Raw genomic sequence first — 21093 nt, forward strand, 5'->3', positions numbered from 1 at the left:
GCAACCGCAGTTACTAGATAGATGAAACAAGAGAAAATTAAAGAAAAGCATGACTTGCAAGAGTAGGGCCAACATTGTTTAATCATGCTTCATAAAGATCCATCTTCCACATCCAATGAGCACCACGAAGCCCCACACTTTCAGGAGCTGCTATTGATCTAGAACTTCAAAGGAAGTACAGTTATCTGCCATCAGCAGCAGTATGCCATCTCAGTCTGCCTTTTAGCTCCCATTCTCACCAACTTCAAGCTCTTCCTGTAATTAAAAATTGTTCCTTCCATCTCTGTAGAGTTTGTCAGTCATCAACATCACCATCAAGCACAGAGGAAACATAATCTGACCTGCCTCCATTCACTAAACGGTCTACAACTTACTTGATATTTAAAATAATATTTGACACCAATTCCACCTGTGAACGTCAAGATGCAAAAGATCAGTAATGATACAATTACATGAATAGCAAGAGAGCTGATCCTAACCGTTCATTTCTCTTTACAGATGCTCCCTGACCTGATGAATTCATCTAGTTTTTTTTTCTCCTCCTGATTCCAACATCTGCAGTCTTTTTAAGCTGGATCTATGCTGTTGTTGAAATTTGAAATCTGCTTTCTGTTTTGATCTATGCTTTTTAAGCTCAGCTTCATTATTTACATGTCAAATAACACCATAATACATAGGAGCAAAATTGTCATTCAGCTCACAGAGTCGACTCCATGGATGATTTATGTTCCCTCTCAACCCCATCTTCTGCCTTCTCACCACAACCTTTCACGCCCTTACTAATCAAGAAACTATCAACCAAGAAATGAGATTTGCGGTGTGAGTTGTAGAGATGTCCTGCCCTATAAAAAATCTTTATCAAAGGTTGGGGGAGAAAGCTGGGAATGGGGCTGAAGAGGGAAAAACAAAGGATCAGCCATGATTACATGGTGGAGCAGAGTCAATGGGTCAAACGGCCTAATTCTGCTCCTATGTCTTAGGCATTTAAGTGCACCATGCCTCGATCAAAACAATTTTCAGAGGACCTTAGAAGAAGAATTGTAGAGATGCATGAAGCTGGAAAAGGGTACAAAAGCATTTCTAAAGACCTGAGAGTTCACCAGTCCACAGTAAGAGAAATTGCCTACAGATGGAGTAAGTTCAGTACTGTTGTTAGTCTCCCTAGGAGTGAGCATCCTGCAAAGATCACACCAAGAGCACAACTTGGAATGTTGAAAGGGGAGAAAAAGAACTCAGGGGTAACAGCAAAAGACCTGCAAAAATCTCTAGAACTTGATAAAGTCTCCATTCATGTGTCCACTATAAGAAAAAGACTGAAGAAGAATAGTGTTCATGGAAGGACACCATGGAAGAACACCATGGAAGAAACTACAGCTCTTCAAAAAAATAATTACTGCATGTATCAAGTTTACAAAAGACCAGCTGGATGTTCCACAGCACTTCTGGGACAATGCTCTGTGGACACACAAGACAAAAGTTGAACATTTTGGCAGAAGTGCATATTGCTATGTTTGGAGGAAAAAGTGCATTGCACACCAACATCAAAACCTCGTCCCAACTGTGAAACATAGTAGAATGAGCATCATGGTTTAGGGCTGCTTTGCTGCCTCGGGGGCTGGACAGCTTGCAATCATTGTGGGAATAATGAATTCAAAATTGTATTAAGACATTTTGCAGGAGAATGTCGAGGTAGCAGTCCATTACCAGAAGCTTAATAGATAATGCAACAATGATCCAAAACACAAGAGTAAATCAACAGAAGAATGGTTTAAAAATAAAATTCATGTTTTGGAATGGCCAAGTCACAATCTAGACCGTAACCCAATTGAGATGCTATGGCATGACCTGAAGAGGGCTGCTCATGTAAGGTATCCCAGAAATATTGATGAACTAAAACAATTCCGTATGAAGAAAATTCCTCCTCACTGTTGTGCAAGTCTAATCAGCAGCTACAGGAAACATTTGGTGGAGGTTATTGCTGCTAAAGGAGGTTTTACCAGTTATTAAATACAAGGGTTCACATACTTTTTCCAGCCTGGACTGTGAATGATTAAACAAAGTGTTTAATAAAGACATGAAAAGAACAATTGTTTGTGTGTTATTAGTTTAAGCAGATTGTGCCTTAGATGAAGATCAGACCACATTTTATGAACAATTGATGCAGAAAACCAGGTAATTACTGGGTGACTACTAGGTGAGGGAAAGGGAATAGTCAGACAGTGCAGAGTACCCCTGTGGCCATTCCTTTCAATAACTGCTTTGGAGACTGTGGGGGTACGATCTACCAGGGGAATGCCACAGCAACTAGGTCTCTAGCACTAAGTCTGTCTCTGTGGCTCAGAAGGGAAGGGGGGGGGGGGAGAAGGAAAGAAGAGGAGAATGGTGGTGAAAAGGAATTCAATGGTGGACACGAAAGAAACTCCTGGATGGTATGTTGCCTTCCAGGTGCCAGATCAGTGACATCTCAGATCAGGTCTAAAACAAGGGTGGTCAAAAGTCATGGTACATATTGGTACCAATGACATAGTTAGGAAAAGGGATGAGTTCCTGAAGACCGAATATAGGGAACTAGGTAGAAAGCTAAAAAGCAGGATCTTAAGGGTAGTCATCTCAGATTGCTTAATGTGCCAATAAGAGTAAGTGGGGGATGATGTGGCAGATGAATGTGTAGCTAAAGAATTGTTGCAGAGGGAAGGGTTTCAGATGTGCAGATCACTGGGGTCTCTTCTGGAGAAGGTATGACCTGCATAAAAGTGATATGTTACACCTGAACTCAAGGGAGACCAATGTCCTTGACGGCAGGTTTGCTAGAGTTTTTGGGGAGAATTTAAAGTAGGTTGTCAGAGGAATGGGAACTAAAGTTATAGGTCAGAGGACGGAGCAGTTAGTGTAAAGGTAAATGCAACATGTTGAGACAATGATGAAGGATAACCAATGCAGTTAGCTGGACAGATTTAAATGCATACTTTAATGCGAGAAGCATCAGAAACAAGGGTAATGAACTTCCAGTATGGATCAGTACATCAGTACATTGTGGCCATTAAGGAGACCTGACAGTCGTAAGGACAGGCATGGCTTTTCTATGTTCTGGGCTTTAGTTGTTTCAAGAGGAACAGGGAGGGAGGTAAAAGAGTTGGGGAAGTGGCATTGATAATCAGGGATAGTATCGCAGAAAGGGAGAACATTGTAGAGGGATTGTCTACTAAGTCAGTCTGGGTCTAAGTCAAAAATGGTAAGAAAGCAATCATCCTATTAGGAGTATTCTATGGAACCCACACCCCATCCTGCCCCAACAGTAGCAGAAAAAACGAGGAGCAGATCAGAAAGCATATTTTGGAAAGGTGCAAAAATAACAAGGATGTTGTCATGAGTGAATTAAACTTCCCCAATAGTGATTGACACCTCTTTACTGCAAAAGGTTTAAATAGGGTAGAATTTGTTAAACATGTCCAGGAAGGATTTCTGCCACAATATGTGGGCAGGCTGACTGAAGAAACCATATTGGATCTAGTCCTGGGCAATGAACCTGGGTAGGTGACAAATCCCTTAGTGGGTGACAGCTCAGGGACAGTGACCACAACTCCAACTTTCACCATAGCCCTGTGTAGGATAGGAGCAGACAGAATGGGAAAATATTTAATTGGGGAGTGTGAATTATAATGCCATTAGGAAGGAATTGGGAACAGATGTACTACTCAGGGAAATGTACAATGGAAGTGTGGATGTTGTTTAGGGAACACTTGCATGGGTTTCTGGATAGGTTTGTTCCACTGATGCAGGGTAAAGCTGAAAGGGTGAAGGAACCATGATTGACAAGAGAAGTCAAACATCTAGTCAAGAGAAAGGAGGAAGCATACTTAAGGTTCAGGAAGTAAGGCTCAGATAGGACTCTAGAGTTATAAGGCAGTCAGGAAGGAACTCAGGGGGGCTAGAAGAGGACATGAGAAGATCTTGCCAAATAGAATTACACTAAATCTTAAGGCATTCTACATATACCTGGAGGTTGACTAGAGTGAGGGTAGGACTGATCTGAGGCAGAAGAGGAAATGTATCTGGAGTCACAGAAGATGGGGGAAAACCTTGATGGATACTTTGCTTCAGTATTCACCAATGAGATGGATCTTCATGAAAGTGAGGTCAATACAGAACTGGCTAATATGCTGGAACATATCGATGTTAAGGAACACATGCTGGAACTTTTGAAACATTAGGATAGAATCAGAATTAGGTCTCCAGGGCCAAACACAATATATCCCAGGTACAGGAAGCGAGGGAAGAGATTGCTGAGCCTTTGGCGATGATCTTTGCATCCTCACTGGTCACAGGAGTCGTAAAAGTAGATTGGACAGTAGCAAACGTTATTCCCTTGTTCATGAAGGTAATAGGGATAATCCTAAGAACTAAAGACCACCAAGACCATCAGTGGTGGGCAAACCATTGAAGATTTTTAAGACAGAATTTAGAAGCATTTGAAGAAGCAGTCTGCTTAGGGATAGTCAACATAGCTTTGTGAGGGACAGCTCATGCTTTAAAAGCCTGATTGAATTCTTCGAGAAAGTAACAAAACAAATTGAGCGATGGATATGTGTATGTGGATTTTAGTAAGGTGTTGGACAATATTCCCCATGGTAGATGCATTCAGAAAGTCATGAGGCATGGGATCCAGGGAAATTTGGCTGTGTAGATACAGAATTGGCTTGCCCACAGATGGCAGAGGGAGGTAGTATTCTGCCTAGAGGACGTTGACCAGTGGGGTTCTGCAGATCTGTCCTGGAAACCCTACTCTTTGAGATTTTTATAAACGACTTAGGTGTAGAAGTGGAAGGGTGGATTAGTAAGTTTGCAGGTAACACAAAACTGCAAACTTACTAATCCACAATTTAGGTGTAGTTGTGGATAGTGTAGGGTTCCCACCAATTTTTTTATGCCATAGACCCTTACCTTTAACCAATGAGTTCCTGGATATAGGTTGGGAACCCCCAGTGTAGAAGATTGTCATAGATTATAAAGGGACATAGATCAGACTCAGAGCTGAGCTGAGCTGAGCTGAGAAATGGCAGACGAAGTTCAATCAGGACAGGAGTGAAGTGATACACTTTGGAAGGTTAAACTTGAAGGCAGAATCTAATGTTAATAGCAGGATTCTTAGCAGTGTGGAGCAACAGCAGAATTCTGGGGTCCACTTCCACAGATACCTTTAAGTTCCTACGCAAGTTGATAGGGTGGTTAAGAAGGCGCATGTTGTGATGGCTCATTAATCGGATTGAGTACTAGAGCTATGAAGTAATGTTGCAGCTCAATAAAACTCTGGTTAGACCACACATGGGAGTATTGTGTACAGTTCTGGTCACATTATAGAAAGAATTAAGAGAGGGTGCAGAGGAGATTTACCAGGATGCTGCTTGAATTAGAGAGCATATCTTATGAGAAAAGGTTGAGAAAAGTTTATGAGAAAAGTCTTTTCTCTTTGGAGCAAGAGAATGAGAGAGACTTGACAGAGGTGTACAAGATGATAAGAAGCACAGACAGAGCGGACAGTCAGCACCATTTTCACAGGATGGCAATTAGTAATACAAGATGACATTATTTTAAGGTGATTAGAAGATAGTACAGGGGGAATATCAGAGGTAGTTTTGTTTTTAAAACACAATGAGTGGTAAGCAAATGGAATGCACTGCCAGGAGTAATAGTACAGGCAGATACATTAGGGAGATTTAAAAAACTTTAGATGGGGACATGGATGAAAGAAAAAAAGGCTATGTGGGAGAGAAGGGCTAGATTGATCTTGGAGTAGGTTGAAAGGCTGGAACATCCTGAGCAGAAGAGCTTGTAAAAGCTCCATATTCTATATTGACATTAGGTTAGGTGTAGGGCTAGGAAGGATTTGTTTAATACATTAATTATAGTCAGTAATGCTTTGTACAGTACATTAAAGCCAAATAATGCTTTCTATAAAATGTAGGCCCTAGAAAAATCAGTCCCAGTTTTTGTAGAAAACATATTTTAGCAGCAAATCCTTTACCTGGTAAAATATAATACTTACTACTGCATCCATATCTGCAGCACCAGGTGGAGCATAGACTGTTTGTACCATGAATTTATGTTTGCTTTTCTCATTGGGATCATAGTCAAAAGGCTGCAACATTACTGGAGAGAGAAAACAGAAATGTTAGCTTTGAAGAGGCCAGGTATCAGTAATTAATTGACCATTTAAAGCTGCTGTCCAGGATGTGATTGTGCTCACATCCCAAATTAAAATACAATATGTATGCTCACATTACACAAAATAGCTACCCAAGCCTGCTGTTTGCTAAGGGAACCAATCTAGATTTCTTTGGTGTTGCATAGATTTTTTCCATTGGTGCAAAAATGCATCATTGTAGAATCTAGTTCCAAAGATCACAGTGACATAAAAGTTGTGCATTCTCCTACTTTGTATGCTCAAAAGATCACAAAAGTACTTGAACTAAATCCTGTAAGTTAACTGCAATGGTAAAATATTTTTAATTTCTTATAAATACACTGTACATTAAGATATTGTGAATACAAATTAAAATATTCAAGGAACAGTGCAAGAGAGGCAAATTGATAGCAGTAATTAAATTAACAGATTAGTAATCCAGAGAAGGCAGCAGCTGTGTAATTAATTAAATTAGCTAGAAACAAAAATAATCTCAGTAATGCTGATCACAAACCCCAAGTGATCATAAAGAAACACATCTGGTACACATATTGGTCAAGGGAGGAAATTTGCCACCTTGATCTCCAATTTATATGCACTATCCCAGACCAGACCTATAGTTAATCTCTTTATTGACCTTTGAAGCAGACTACAAATCACTGAATTCCATCAAACATTTTCATTAAGACAAAAGATAATACTAGATATGTAACCCATGGTGACTAGATAGCAAATGTAGCGATGGAAAATAGCCTCCCCCATATCACACTCAGATTTGAAGGCCATGGGCATGGAGGCTTGTTACTGCTCCATCATCCAAACCCCATAACCACATCCCAACCCCTCCCCCCACCTGCCTCCAACAACAGCAATATGGGAGTATAACCACCAAAATGGAAGCAGAGTTCAAAGGTGGCAGCAACTGGAGATGGGCAATAAAAATCCAAACCAAGTTAGTAATTTCTGTTTTCTATAACTTTCAGTCAAGGTGGCACTTAGCTATGGTCTCTGTCAAGGTCATGGTTCATAGTTTTTTATTGGCTTGCAAGGATATAATAACCTAGTCAAGATGCCATGGAGCTATGGTCCCTTCCAAGGTCATGGCTCAGACTTGTTTTTTTTTTCTTGGGTTTTAAGGAGAGAATTGGAGGAGCAAATCTGTAGAGAGATAGCAGACCGATGCAAAAAACAGAAAGTTGTAATAGTAGGGGATTTTAACTTTCCACATATTGACTGGGATTCCCACACTGTGAAAGGGTTAGATGGCGTGGAGTTTGTCAAATGTGTTCAGGAAAGTTTTCTAAATCAATATATAGAGGTACCAATGACAGAGGATGCAATACCTGATCTCCTATTAGGGAACCAGACAGGTGAGGTGACAGAAGTATGTGCAGGTGAACTTTCTGGGTCCTGTGACCATAATGTCATTAGTTTCAAGTTTGCATGTTCCTGCCAGGATTAAAGGCAAAGTTAACAGGCATAGGGAACCTTGGTTTTCAAAGGATATTGGCAATCTGGTTAAGAAAAAGAGAGAGGTGTATAGCAGGCATAGGCAACAAGGAACAAATGAAGTACTTGAAAAGTATAGAAAAATCTATGAAAATACTAAAGGAGGAAATCAGGAAGGCAAAAAGACATGAGTTTGCTTTGGCAGATAATGTGAAGGTAAACCCAAAGGGTTTCTACGAGTATATTAAGAGTAAAAGGATAGTAAGGGACAAAATTGGTGCCCTAGAAGATCAAAGTGGTCATCTATGTGTGGAGCCTCACGAGATGGGGGGAGATCTTAAACAATTTTTTTGCATCAGTATTTACTCAGGAAACTGACATAGCATATATAGAAGGAAGGGAAACAAGCAGCATTGTTATGGAACATATAGAAATTAAAGAGGAGGTGGTGCTTGCTGCCTTACAGCGAATAAAGGTAGATAAATCCCCCGGGTCTGACATGATATTTCCTCGGACCTTGAGAGAGACTAGTGTAGAAATTACAGGGGCCCTGGCAGAAATATTTAAAATGTCCTTAGCCACGGGTATGGTGCCGGAGGATTGGAGGGTAGCTTATGTTGTTCCGTTGTTTAAACAAGGCTCCAAAAGTAAACAAAGTAATTACAGGCCAGTGAGCCTGACATCAGTAGTAGGTAAATTATTGGAAGGTGTACTGAGAGATCGGATATACAAATTTTTGGACAGCCAAAGGCTGATTAAGGATAGTCAGCATGGCTTTGTGTGTGGTAGATCGTGTTTAACGAATCTCGTAGAGTTTTTTTGAGGTTACCAAGAAAGTAGACAAAGGAAAAGCTGTGGATGTTGTCTACATGGACTTCAGTAAGACCTCTGACAAGGTCCCACAGGGGAGGTTAGTTCAGTAGGTTCAGACACAAGGTATCCATGGAGAGGTTGTAAACCGGATTCGAAATTGGCTGTGTGGGAGAAGACAGAGAGTGGTAGCGGATGGTTGCTTCTCAGACTGGAGGCCTGTGACTAGTGGTGTGCCTCAAGGGATCTGTGCTAGGACCATTGTTGTTTGTTGTCCATATCAATGATCTAGATAATAATGTGGTAAATTGGATCAGCAAGTTTACTGATGACACTAAGACTGGAGGCATTGTGGACAGAGAGGAAGGCTTTCTAAGCTTGCAGAGGGATCTGGACCAACTGGAAAAATGGGCCAGAAAATGGCAGATAGAATTTAATGTAGACAGGTGTGAGGTGTTGCATTTTGGAAGGACAAATCAAGGTAGGACATAGACAGTAAACGGTAGGGCACTGAGGAGTGCAGAGGAACAATTGAGATCTGGGAGTTCAGATCCATAATTCCCTGAAAGTGGCGTCACAGGTAGACGGGGTTGTAAACAAAGCTTTTGGCATCCTGGCATTCATAAATCAAAGTATTGAGTATAGGAATTGGGATGTTATGGAGAGGTTGATAAGACATTGGTGAGGCCAAATTTGGAGTACTGTGTACAGTTCTGGTCACCTAACTATAAGAAGGATATCAGTAAGATTGAAAGAGTGCAGAGAATATTTACTAGGATGTTGCCGGATCTTCAGGAGTTGAGTTACAGGGAAAAATTGAACAGGTTAGGACTTTATTCCTTGGAGCATTGAAGAATGAGGGGAGATCTGATAGAGGTTTACAAAATTATGACGGATATAGACAGGGTAAATGCGAATAGGCTCTTTCCATTTAAATTAGGAGAGGACATAGCTTTAGGGTGAAAGGGAAAGGTTTAGGGGGAACTTCTTCACATAGTGGTGGGAGTGTGGAACGAGCTGCCATCTGACGTGGTAAATGCGGGCTCACTCTTAAGTTTTAAGAATAAATTGGATAGGTACATGGATGAGAGCGGTCTGGAGGGTTATGGACTGGATGCAGGTCAATGGGACTAGCAGAATAACGCTTCAGCACAGACTAGAAGGGCTGAACAGCCTGTTTTCTGTGCTGTAGTGTTCTATGGTTCTAAGGGTGGCCTTGGAGACAGAGCAAGGTGCTTAAGAGGCAAGGTTAGGGCTTAAGAACGGATGTGCACGAGCTAAATGTCAAGCCAGAGTCCAGATCAGAGTATTCCATATGCCGAAAGCCAGTGATCCTCATGGATGGATGTCAGACTGGAAAGCACTGTGGACAAAGGCCAGCGAGGAAGAGCTGGTGACCTCCCCCCACAACCAACGTCAGCAGGTCTCAGGATTAAAAGTAAATGAAGGCAGGAGGCAAGTGGGCCTGGAATTTGAGGTCCAGTCATCAGCAAGTTATGAGATTGACACCAAAAGATCAAAGCCCAAAAGTCAAATACCAAAGTCAGCAAGTCCAGAAGTCGAGGCTGATAACAGAAGTCCAATGCTTGTGAGTCCACGAATCTGCTGGAAGCCCAGAGGTGGCCTGACCTGGGGGTAAAGGCTTATTTGTGAGTGTGAGTGGATGGGTGAGTGTGGATTAAGGAAGGAAGGGGCTTGTTTTGATTTTGTTCTTTTATTGCTGTTGTTATGTTGTTGTTACTTTTGTAGTTTAAAACATTATGGGCATGCAATGTTGGCACCAGAACGTGTGGTGACATTTGCAGACTGCCCCCCAGTACATCCTTGGGTTGAATTGGCTCGTAAAGCAAGTGATACATTTTGCTGTATGTTTTAACGTACATGTGATAAATACATCTGAAATCTAACCCATATATTCATGTTCTATATCCTACCACTATACATACTTCAGAGCTTCACAGTATGTTTATTATCAAAGAATGTATAAATTGTACAACCTTCAGAATTGCTTGCTTACATGCAGCCACAAACCAAGAAACTCAAAAGAACCCAATTTTAAAAAGACCAACTCCCCATGCACACAAATCATGGGGAGAAAAAAAAATCATGCAAACAATACTTGTCAGTAATCACCCAACACTACTTAGGGAATACTATGATAAATTTATTACCAGCTTATAAAGTACTTTAAAAATATATGGAAAGATTTGCATAAAATCAGATTTCCATAAGTAAGGCTTTTCGTGACTTGACAAGACCTAGCATTATACAAAAATGTTACATATTTATAGGGTAAAGGGCAAGATATTCAGAAGCAAGTGACTACTGTTGAAAGTAAGTATTCAAAGACAGCTTTTATCCCTTTAGTTATCAGAATCTTGATGTCTCAATCTACTTTAATGAGTCCTTGTCACAGAAAAGTACAACAAGAAAGAGGTCCTTTTCAGCCCATCTAGTCCGTGCCAAACCATTTAACCTGTCTATTTCCTGTGACCTGAGCACAGAACATAGCCCTCCATACCCCTACTATCCATGTATGGATCCAACCTTCTCTTACAAAAATCGCATCCACCACTTGTACTGGCAGCTTGTTCCAGATTCTCACCACCCTGAATGAAAAAGTTTTCCCTCATGTTCCCCTTAAGCTTTTATCCTTTCACCCCGACCCATGACCTCGAGCTGTAGTCCCATTCAATCTCAGTGCGAAAATATCTGCTTGCTTTTACCCGATCTATACCCGTCATAATTTCGTATACCTTTATCAAATCTCCTCTCAACCTCCTACGTTCCAAGGAATAAAGTCCTAAATTATTCAATCTTTCCACACACTTCAGTCCTCCAGTCCCAGCTACATCCTTGTAAACTTTCTCTGTATTCTTTCAATCTTACTTGCATCTATGCTATCGGTAGGTGACCAAAACAGCACAAAATACTCTAAATTAGGCCTCACCAATGTCTTAAACAACTTCCAACATAATATTCCATTTTATGTACTTAATACTTTGACTTATAAAGGCCAATGTGCCAAAAGCTTTCTTTGCGACCCTATCTTCTTGCACCACCACCTTCAATGAATTATGGACCTATATTCCCAGATCACTTTGTTCTACTGTACTCCTCAGTGCCTTACCATTCACCGTGCAAGACTTGCCCTGGTTGGTCCTACTGAAGTGCTACGTCCACATTTCTCTGCATTAAATTCCATCTGCAATTTTTCAATCCCTTTTTGCAGCTGGTCCATATCCCACTACGAGCTGATAGTCTTCCTTGCTAAACCAATACGTGCCAAATCTTAGTGTAATCTGCAAATTTGCTTAACTAGTTAACCACACGATCATCCAATTCACTGCTATAGATGACAAACAACAGACCCAGCACCGATATCTGCAGCACTCCACTAGTCACGAGCCTCCAGTCAGAAGGGCAACCATCTATAGTCCATATACACAACATCCATTGCCTTGTCTTCATCAACTTTTCTGGTAAAGTCCTTGAAAAGTTCTATAAAATTGGTTAGACACAACTGCCACACGCAAAGCCATGCTGACAATCCCTAATCAGCCCACTTCTCTCCAAATACTCATATATCCAGTCCCTTAGAATATCTTCCAATAAATTTCCCACCACTGATGTCAGGCTCACTGGCCTATAATTTTCTAGCTTATTCTTGGAGCCTTTCTTAAAACAAAAGAACGACGTTAGCTATCCTCCAATCACCTGTCACTTGGGAATAACTTAAATATCTCTGCTAGAGCCCCTGCAATTTCTGCATTTGCCTCTCACAGGGAACAACTTGTCAAGCTGTGGAAACTTCTCCATCCTAATTTGCCCTAAGACAGCAAACACCTCCTCCTCTGTAATCTGTAAACGGTCCACGACCTCGCTGCTGCTTTGCCTCACTTCTATCAACTATGTCCATCTCATGAGTAAATACAGATGCAAAAAAAAAAAAACAAAAAATATCCATTTAAGATCTCCCCAATCTCTTTTGGCACCACGAATAGATTATCATTCTGACCTTCCAGAGGACCAATTTTGTCCCTTATAATACTTTTCTCTTAACATAGCTATAGAATCCCTTAGGATTCTCCTTCACCTTGTCTGCTGAGGGAACCTCATGCCTTCTTTTAGTCCTCATGATTTCTTTCTTCAGTGTTCTCTTGCATTTCTTATACTCCATAATGTTACGTAACCGGCAACAATGAATATTAACCAAGACAGGGCTTATAAAAACCAAACATATATTAAACACATATAAGCGATAAGGGAAAAAAAAACAAAGGAGGAAAACTTCAACCGGAGGTTCAACAGGTACGCAGCCTTTCATCAACTCCACTCGGCTCTGGCTCTTAAAGAGTTAAATGCGGAAACAGTCTTAAAGCGATACAGTCAGACATAGTTCTTAAAGCGATAACTTCAAAAGTCCAACAGTTTCACACATTCAATTGGAAGAGACTTCTCTGGAGAATGATTTCTTCACCGACGCACCTTTACTGCCGGTTCTGTCCATAGGATTCCCGATGCCAAAAATAAACAGTTTAAATCCACTGACCTTAAATTCCTTTTAGAGAGAGAGCCTTTGTGCACGAACTCATTGCGCTATTGCAAGAGTTATCTCAATGCAGCTTCTCTTCAACGAAGACTCAATAAGGTCGATCCTTTATTAAACTGCCCAAACGATGCCGACTTCTCTCGATCCTTCACTTCGACGAATTCTTCACTCTCCCTTCAAAAACTGTCAGAATTGAGTAGGTTGGCACTTCCAGCCACAAATTTCCAGTTCAATAATACAAATCTTGGAACAGAACGCACCTTCCGTTTTAAAAATGAAACTGCCTCACAAAAACAAACACGCAACAGAAACGGAGGCACAACACGTTCTACCTGGAAATCTACAAACTCAAAATCCCTACTGCGTCACCTGAGTCGACCCTTATATAGTCACGGGGGCACATGTCATCACGTGACCTCACAACGGCAGGAAAATCACATCAGGTGACCTCCAAAGAAACCATTACAGCATCCTCACAAAAAAACAGATCTCCTTGAGCATGTAACAATAAGTACCTCAGTAATTCCTACCTGTCTAAATTTGCTCTGCACCTCTTCCCTTTCTTAACCAGGGCCTCAATCTCCTTTAAGAGAAAATCTGTAGATGCTGGAAATTTGAGCAACACATACAAAATGCTGGAGAAACTCAGAAGGCCAGGCAGCATCTACGAAAAGAGTGCAGTTGACATTAAACATCGACTGTACTCTTTTCCTAGATGCTGCCTGGCCTGCTGAGTTCCTCCAGCATTTTGTGTGCATTGCCTAAATATCTCTTGAAAATTTCACTTTTGAAGGCTTCCCACTTACCAAGTATACCTTTGCCAGAAAACAGTCTGTCCCAATCCACACTTGCCAGATCCTTTCTAATACCATCAAAATTGGTCTTTCTCCAATTTAGAATTTTAAACCGCGGACCAGACCTTTTTCCATATTGACTTTGTATCTACTGGCATTATGATTACTCGATGCAAAATGTTTCCCTACATAAACTTCTGTCACCTGCCCTGTTTCATTCCCTAATAACAGATCAAGTATTACATACTAGCAACACACATCAAAGTTGCTGGTGAACACAGCAGGCCAGGCAGCATCTCTAGGAAGAGGTACAGTCGATGTTTCGGGCCGAGACCCTTCGTCAAGACTAACTGAAAGAAGAGTTAGTAAGAGATTTGAAAGTGGGGGGGGGGGGGGGAGAGATCCAAAATGATTGGGGAGATCTTAAATGGATATTTTTTTTTTTGCATCTGTATTTACTCATGAGATGGACATAGTTGATAGAAGTGAGGCAAAGCAGCAGCGAGGTCGTGGACCGTTTACAGATTACAGAGGAGGGATGGAGCCAAGAGCTGGACAGGTGATTGGCAAAAGGGATATGAGAGGATCATGGGACAGGAGGCCCAGGGAGAAGGAAAAAGGGAAGGGGGGGAAAAAAAAAAACAGAGGATGGGCAAGGGGTATAGTCAGAAGGACAGAGGGAGAGAAAGGAGAGAGAGAGAGAGAGAGAAAAAGGAAGTGTGTATATAAATAAATAGTCAGCTGGGGTGATATACTGCGTCCGGTGCTCCCGATGCAGCCTTCTATATATTGGCGAGACCCGACGCAGACTGGGAGATCGTTTTGCTGAACACCTACGCTCTGTCCGCCAGAGAAAGCAGGATCTCCCAGTGGCCACACATTTTAATTCCACATCCCATTCCCATTCTGATATGTCTATCCACGGCCTCCTCTACTGTAAACATGAAGCCACAGTCAGGTTGGAGGAACAGCACCTTATATTCCGTCTGGGTAGCCTCCAACCTGATGGCATGAACACTGACTTCTCTAACTTCCACTAATGCCCCCTCGTACCCCATCCGTTATTTATTTTTCCTTTTCCTTCTCCCTGGGCCTCCTGTCCCATGATCCTCTCATACCCCTTTTGCCAATCACTTGTCCAGCTCTTGGCTCCATCCCTCCCCCTCCTGTCTTCTCCTATCATTTTGGATCTCCCCCTCCCCCTTTCAACTCTCTTACTAGCTCTTCCTTCAGTTAGTCCTGACGAAGGGTCTCGGCCCGAAACGTCGACTGTACCTCTTCCTAGAGATGCTGCCTGGCCTGCTGCGTTCACCAGCAACCTTGATGTGTGTTGCTTGAATTTCCAGCATCTGCAGAATTCGTCGTGTTTAAGTATTACATACTCTCTCGTTGGGGCATCTATGTACTGATAAAAGGACGCATTTGACAAACTCTTTCCCATCTAGTCCTTTTACAGTATGGGAGTCCCAGTCAATGTGAAATATTAAAATCACCTTATGTCTCTTGGAACAGTCTGTGAGCTCTCTACAAATTTGTTCCTCTAAACCCTACAGACTGTTGGGTGGTCTATAATATAGCCCCATTAATGTGGTCATACTTTTCTTATTCCTCATTTACACCCATACAGCCTCACTGGACAAGTTCTAAAGTCTGTACAGACTGAGCACTGCCAGGATATTTTCCCTGACTAGTAACACCACCACTAACCCTCCTCCCCCTTAATCTCTCCCACTCTGTCACATCTAAAATGACAAAGCCCCAGAATATTGAGCTGCCAGCCTTGCCCCTCTTGCAACCAAGTCTTAATGGCTACAATATCATTATTCCAAGTGTTGATCCATGCCTTGAGCTCACCTGCCTTTTCTATGCTTCCTGCATTGAAATATACATAGCCCAAGACCGTAGTTGCACCATCCTCAACCTTTTGATTCCTGACTTTGTCTGAGGTCTTAACAACATGTTTCCACAACCCCTCCATTATCTGTTCTTCATGATTCCAAGAATACAATGAAGTGAAGGAACAGAGAAGAACATCACACTAATTTTCTGTATATATTGATCCCATTTTATGAATATTATCTCCAAGTCTCAAACCTAAATATTAACCAGAATATTGTTGTCAATTTTAAACCACTGTTTACAACATTTCCTGCTTTTGTTTCACATTATTTTTCTCCAAACCCTTAATCTTCCCCAAGGTGATAAGCATATTAATAATAAGATTTACTGGGGAAACTATTTGTCCATTCAGTATTTAATTCTAGATCATTGTCAGAGTCACAAATCATCTCTAATCCATGTACATCCACAGCCTTCAATAATACATAGTCTGTTAAAACCAACATTAAGTTCATAGATTCTGTATTAAATGTTAATACCCAATGTTTTATTGCTTACTCATTTAATCTAGTGAATTCAATACCTCTCAACCTGTGCAATTTTATCCAGTGACGCTCCAAGTTTAGCATCATTTTTTTTAATAATTTACTTTGAACTGAGAGAGATTCAAATCAGAAAGAGGTGGATCCAACACCAAACTGAGGTTCTCCTCCAAGTATTCTTTTCCTCTATTCCCTCAGATTTATTGTCACCGACTTATATGACCATGAAATTTGCTGCTTTGCAGTAGTACAGTGTAAAAACAAAATTATTATAAAATGAAATAAATAGCTCAATAAAAAAAAGGACCGAGTTGATTCATACATTTATCAGAAATCTGATGGCAGAAGGGGAAGAAGCTGTTCCTGAATTGTTGAGTGTGGGTCTTCAGGCTCCAGTACCTCCTTCTTGATGGATGTCACCTTCCAGAGGCACCACCCCCTGAAAATGTCCACAAGGGTGGGGTGGGTTGTGCATATGATGGAGTTGGCTGATCTCTAACCCTCTTCCAATTCTATGTACTGAAGCCTCCAAACCTGGCTGCAATGCAACCAGTCAGAATGCTCTATACTTTACACATGTAGAAATTCGTATGCGTCTTTGGCACCATACAGTATCTCCTCACATTTGAACAAAGCTGGTATGCCTTCTTCATGATTGCAGCATTGTATAAAGCCCAGGATAGATCCTCCAAGATGCTGATACCTAGAACCTTGAAGCTGGTCATCTCTTCCACCAATGACCTCTTAATGTATACTGCTATACGTTCTCCCATCTTCCCTTCCTGAAATCCACAATCAAATCCTTGATTTCGCTGGCATTGAGTGAGAGGTTATTATTAGGACACCATTCAACCAGACGATTTATCTCATTCCTGTACGCCTCCTCATTGCCCATCTGAGATTCTACCTACAGCACTTCTTCATCAGAAAATTTACAAATGGCATTTGATCTGAGCTTAACCACACAGTCATCAGTTTAGAGAAGAACCGAGCAGTGAGCGAAACATGCATGCCTGCAATGATTACAAGTGTGGAGATGTAATTAATAATCCACACTGACTGTGCTCCTCTTAAGGAGGAAGTTCAGGACCCGGTTGCAAAATGAGGTACTGATGCCTAACGTTTTGAGGCTTGGTGATGATGAGTGAAGAGATGATGGTGGAGAAAACAAAAATCAGGAAGTTATGTTGCAGCTTTATAAAACTCTAGTTAGGCCGCATCTGGAGTAGCTCTGGTCACCCCATTGTAGGATGTTGAGGCTTTGGAGAGGGTGCAGAAGAGGTTTACCAGGATGTTGCCTGGATTAGAGGGCATGGGTTGTAACAAGAGGTTGGACAAACTTGGGTTGCTTTTGCCAAAACAGCAGAGGCTAAGAAGGGATCTGATAGAGGTTTATAAGATAATGAGAGGCATAGATACAGTAGACAGACAATATATTTTCCCACAGGTTGAAATGTCTAATACCAGTGGGCATGCTTTTCAGGAGGGTAATTTAAGGAAATGTGAGGGGCAAGTTTTTTTTAAAAAAAAACAAAGTGGTGGGTGCCTGGAATGCACTGCCTGGTGTGGTAGTAGAGACAAAAACATTAGAGACTTAACAGATATTTAGATAAGCACATTAATTTGAGGAAAATGGAATGACATAGGCATTGTGTAAGCAGAAGAGATTAGTTTACTTAGTCATTTAATTGGTTCAGCACAACAGTGAGGGCCAAAGGGCCTGTTCCTGTACTGTACCATTCTATCTATGTTCTATATTCTATAAAACCAACAAATATATCAACAAATATTTGCTGTGCAGTTGTCTTGGTGCTTCAAAGCAAAATGTAGAGCCAGCAAGATTGTATCTGATGTAAATCGATGCGGAGGCCATTCTATCTTACGCTCATTTCACTCTCCCCCCCTTCAATGCAACATCTAACCTCTCTCATGAGTATTTACCTTCATTTACTCTTCAGCCCGTTTCCACTTTGTTGTCCATGTTTAATCTGAATTTACAGATTTTTTAAACTGACATTCCTATATAGAACTTTTACCGAATCCATTTGAAATTCATCATCACTGAGCACGCCTGTCAGGAATATCACATCTTCCTTGATATCAAAGGGAACTAGTAAATTATGGTACAAATAGCTCATAATTAGGACTGTCTGTTTGGTGGTGCTAATGCCAGCAATTACCACAATCACAAATATTTGAAACATTTTCAACAGCACATTCTAATAAGGGAAAAATCTGCATTGCAGCTTTCAGAAAACATGTTGTACAATATCTCTCATGGCCCAAATTCAGCCCACCTCATGCCTACATATCCTCCTCCAGAACACTCCACCTACCGCTGCATCCTTCCCACCTCAAAAACACTAATTGTGAAGCACAACAGATATCAAGTGCCTGTCATCTAATCTGCTGTTATCAAAGAACAGGCAGCTGCTGCCATCATAGGCCTTTGTTGTAATACTTGCCTATATTGAAATTGCTGGGCAAGATGGTTGTGTTGGGTGGGCAGGGGTGGAGAGAAGAAGAGAGAAGAGAGAAACGCAGCCTGCTGAAATGACTGGCTAATTTTGAAAACTGGAAGTTTTCTCATTGTTAGTTAAAATTAACCCTATCATCTTACACTTGTTATAAGCATGTTATTTTACAATCATTCTTACCAGAAACAGTAACCATTGATCCTGGGTCAATTATTCCACTGTTAGGCCGTACACAGTACCGGCGTGGTGCTGTAGTCTTTACTTTGAAACAAACCCTCTTATCCGATGGGTTTTTCAATTTGAGGTTTGTCGTTACTACATCTGTAAATGGACCTGTAGATGTAAATAAGCACACATACAAAAAAATTAATAAAAATAAAGCAGGTATTCCTGTGGTATCACATCCTTAAGCTTAATTCTACGATCAAACATGAGGAGAGCAAAGAGAATTGAACAGCAGAAAATGAATTTTAAAAAATACAGAGCAAAGTAGGTGAGCAAGGACAAATGGAAAGCAATTTGAATGCCAGATCAAGAGACTGTAGAGTTTTGGTATAATCATGGATCAAAGTGGCAGGTATCACAAGATTTTGGGACAGATGAGTTATGACAGAGTGTTTACAAGTGAAGTAGGAATATTTTGATAGAAAGCCCAGTACTGGGTAGATGTTGCAAGCATAATTCAGGTAAAACAGTGACCAATAAAATGTATCAAAGTGCCAACTCCATATTTCTTCCTCCCTCCCTCTCAATGTGCAAATGAAAGAATTTGCAATTTGTGCACTGATAGGGTTTTAATTCTCAGGTTCTATCCAATACAACAACTTACTGTTTCTAGGATAATTTCTCACTAAGCTACAAGTGTCCTTTTCAGTCCATGGTCTTCAACTTTTTACAAACTTATCTGTAGGAGTCATGCATCTGTTTTCTATCTGCATTGTATTCTGTGTTGCACATTTATTATGTGTATTATGGCAACTCATTACTTGAATGGGGGCTTGGTAAAGTGAAGGGAATAAGCTGCATATTCACGCTTTGTTCTCAGCAGTTTAGTTTGGAGCTGGGGACTGACAGATGTCATTATTTTTTGTTGATCACTTAATTATGCTTAAGTTTCATGGCTTCAAGATTGTACGTTTTGCTAGTTGCTAATAAAGGAATACAGTTCTTCCACTATTTGGAACATTATTACTAGAGTGATTGAAGGGCAGATCATACAAGGATATTAAGTCCATGGTGGTCGCCAGCACCGGCAATTGGTTTGTAGGAAATGGCCACTACATTCTGTCAACAAAAGATTTCAAGTTATATCAAAAGAACATCAGCATTCGGATGTGGCTGCGAAATCAGAAGCACCACAGCCAGGAACAGCTTGTGGCAAGTAACAACCTTTTATTGATTCATGCTGTGTGTTTGGGTTCGGAATGGTCATTGCTCACTGTAAGCTCTATAGTGCGGTGTCTGCCTATGAGCTTGGCGCTTGTTTCTGTTGAAACACTGAAATACTTCAACTATCGACATCTGAAGTGAAGAAGTGTTTTGTCTGATTCACACACTTGGAAAATAACAAGTCAAACTGGATACAGTGACCTTGAAGAAGTCATGACTAAGACAAATTAAACTTACTGGGAAAGCTCTGGTGACTAGAATTGACAATGTTCAGAAGAACTACAATAGCATTGTTAAGAAGATTAACAATTTAATACCGTTAATTAGAAGTTTCCTGGTACCAGAGAAGAGCAACAAGATGTTTCGTGAATGCAGTCTCATTTGGGCGATTTTAAAAATCTTCGTGAAGATGTTGCTGAGCAACATAACTTGCTGTCATCTTTAATGCCCATCTCAGAGCAAGATAAATAAACCAAAACCTATGCAAATAGTGATATTCTTATTAATACAGTTACAGTAGAAGTTGAACAATAGTTGAAATAAACGTGATTTTGAAGGTCAAATTGCTGAAGGAAATGAAAATATTTATAAAGCTACAGAGCATGCTGTCACGATGTATAAAACTGATGATTTTCAAGATGACATACACCCTAAAGTCAGTCCATCTAACATGCATGCAGCAAGTTATATTGCTAGCAGAACGTCCTGCACTTCTGATACCTCCTCTGCATGCATTAATATGGAGGCTAATTTAGGTGCATTATTCACATGGCAACAATTATTGAAAGACAAACATGCATTGGAACAGCAAGAGGAGCAGCTGGAAGAGCAGCTATGGAAAGCAAAGGAGCAGCTAAGGAGAAGGAAGTCGCAGAAAGAAATTGCAGCACAGATGGCCAAAGTCAAAGTGCTACAGTAAGCGCTTCAAATGCTGTGGGTGCTAAGTGAGCTCCAGCAGGACAGTTCTACGGTGTGAGTTCCCATGCTGACGTGGCAGAGAAAATCCAACATACTCTATGTCGATGTGGACGCATTTGTTCCTCAAAAAGTCTGGATCCCA

The 21093-nt window shown here is 40.9% G+C and overlaps 1 protein-coding gene across 2 annotated transcripts in view; it reads right to left on the minus strand.

Moving 5' to 3' along the window:
* The window catches only part of LOC140198055 (vesicle-associated membrane protein-associated protein A-like), an 87250-nt gene that overhangs the window by 20565 nt on the left and 45592 nt on the right, over positions 1-21093 (minus strand). The window contains exons 1-3 of one of the 2 annotated variants that reach the window (XM_072258918.1): positions 20351-20512; positions 18825-18977; positions 6044-6147 (exon numbers count right to left, since the gene is read on the minus strand). In XM_072258918.1, the coding sequence (XP_072115019.1) occupies positions 6044-6147; positions 18825-18977; positions 20351-20459 (366 nt within the window). In that variant the 5' untranslated portion in view covers positions 20460-20512. Of the gene's footprint in view, positions 1-6043; positions 6148-18824; positions 18978-20350; positions 20513-21093 lie in introns of those variants that run through there. The other variant, XM_072258927.1, reaches the window with a different exon arrangement.

This window comes from Mobula birostris, chromosome 1 (assembly GCF_030028105.1).
Source record: "Mobula birostris isolate sMobBir1 chromosome 1, sMobBir1.hap1, whole genome shotgun sequence".
Taxonomy (NCBI): Eukaryota; Metazoa; Chordata; class Chondrichthyes; order Myliobatiformes; family Myliobatidae; genus Mobula; species Mobula birostris.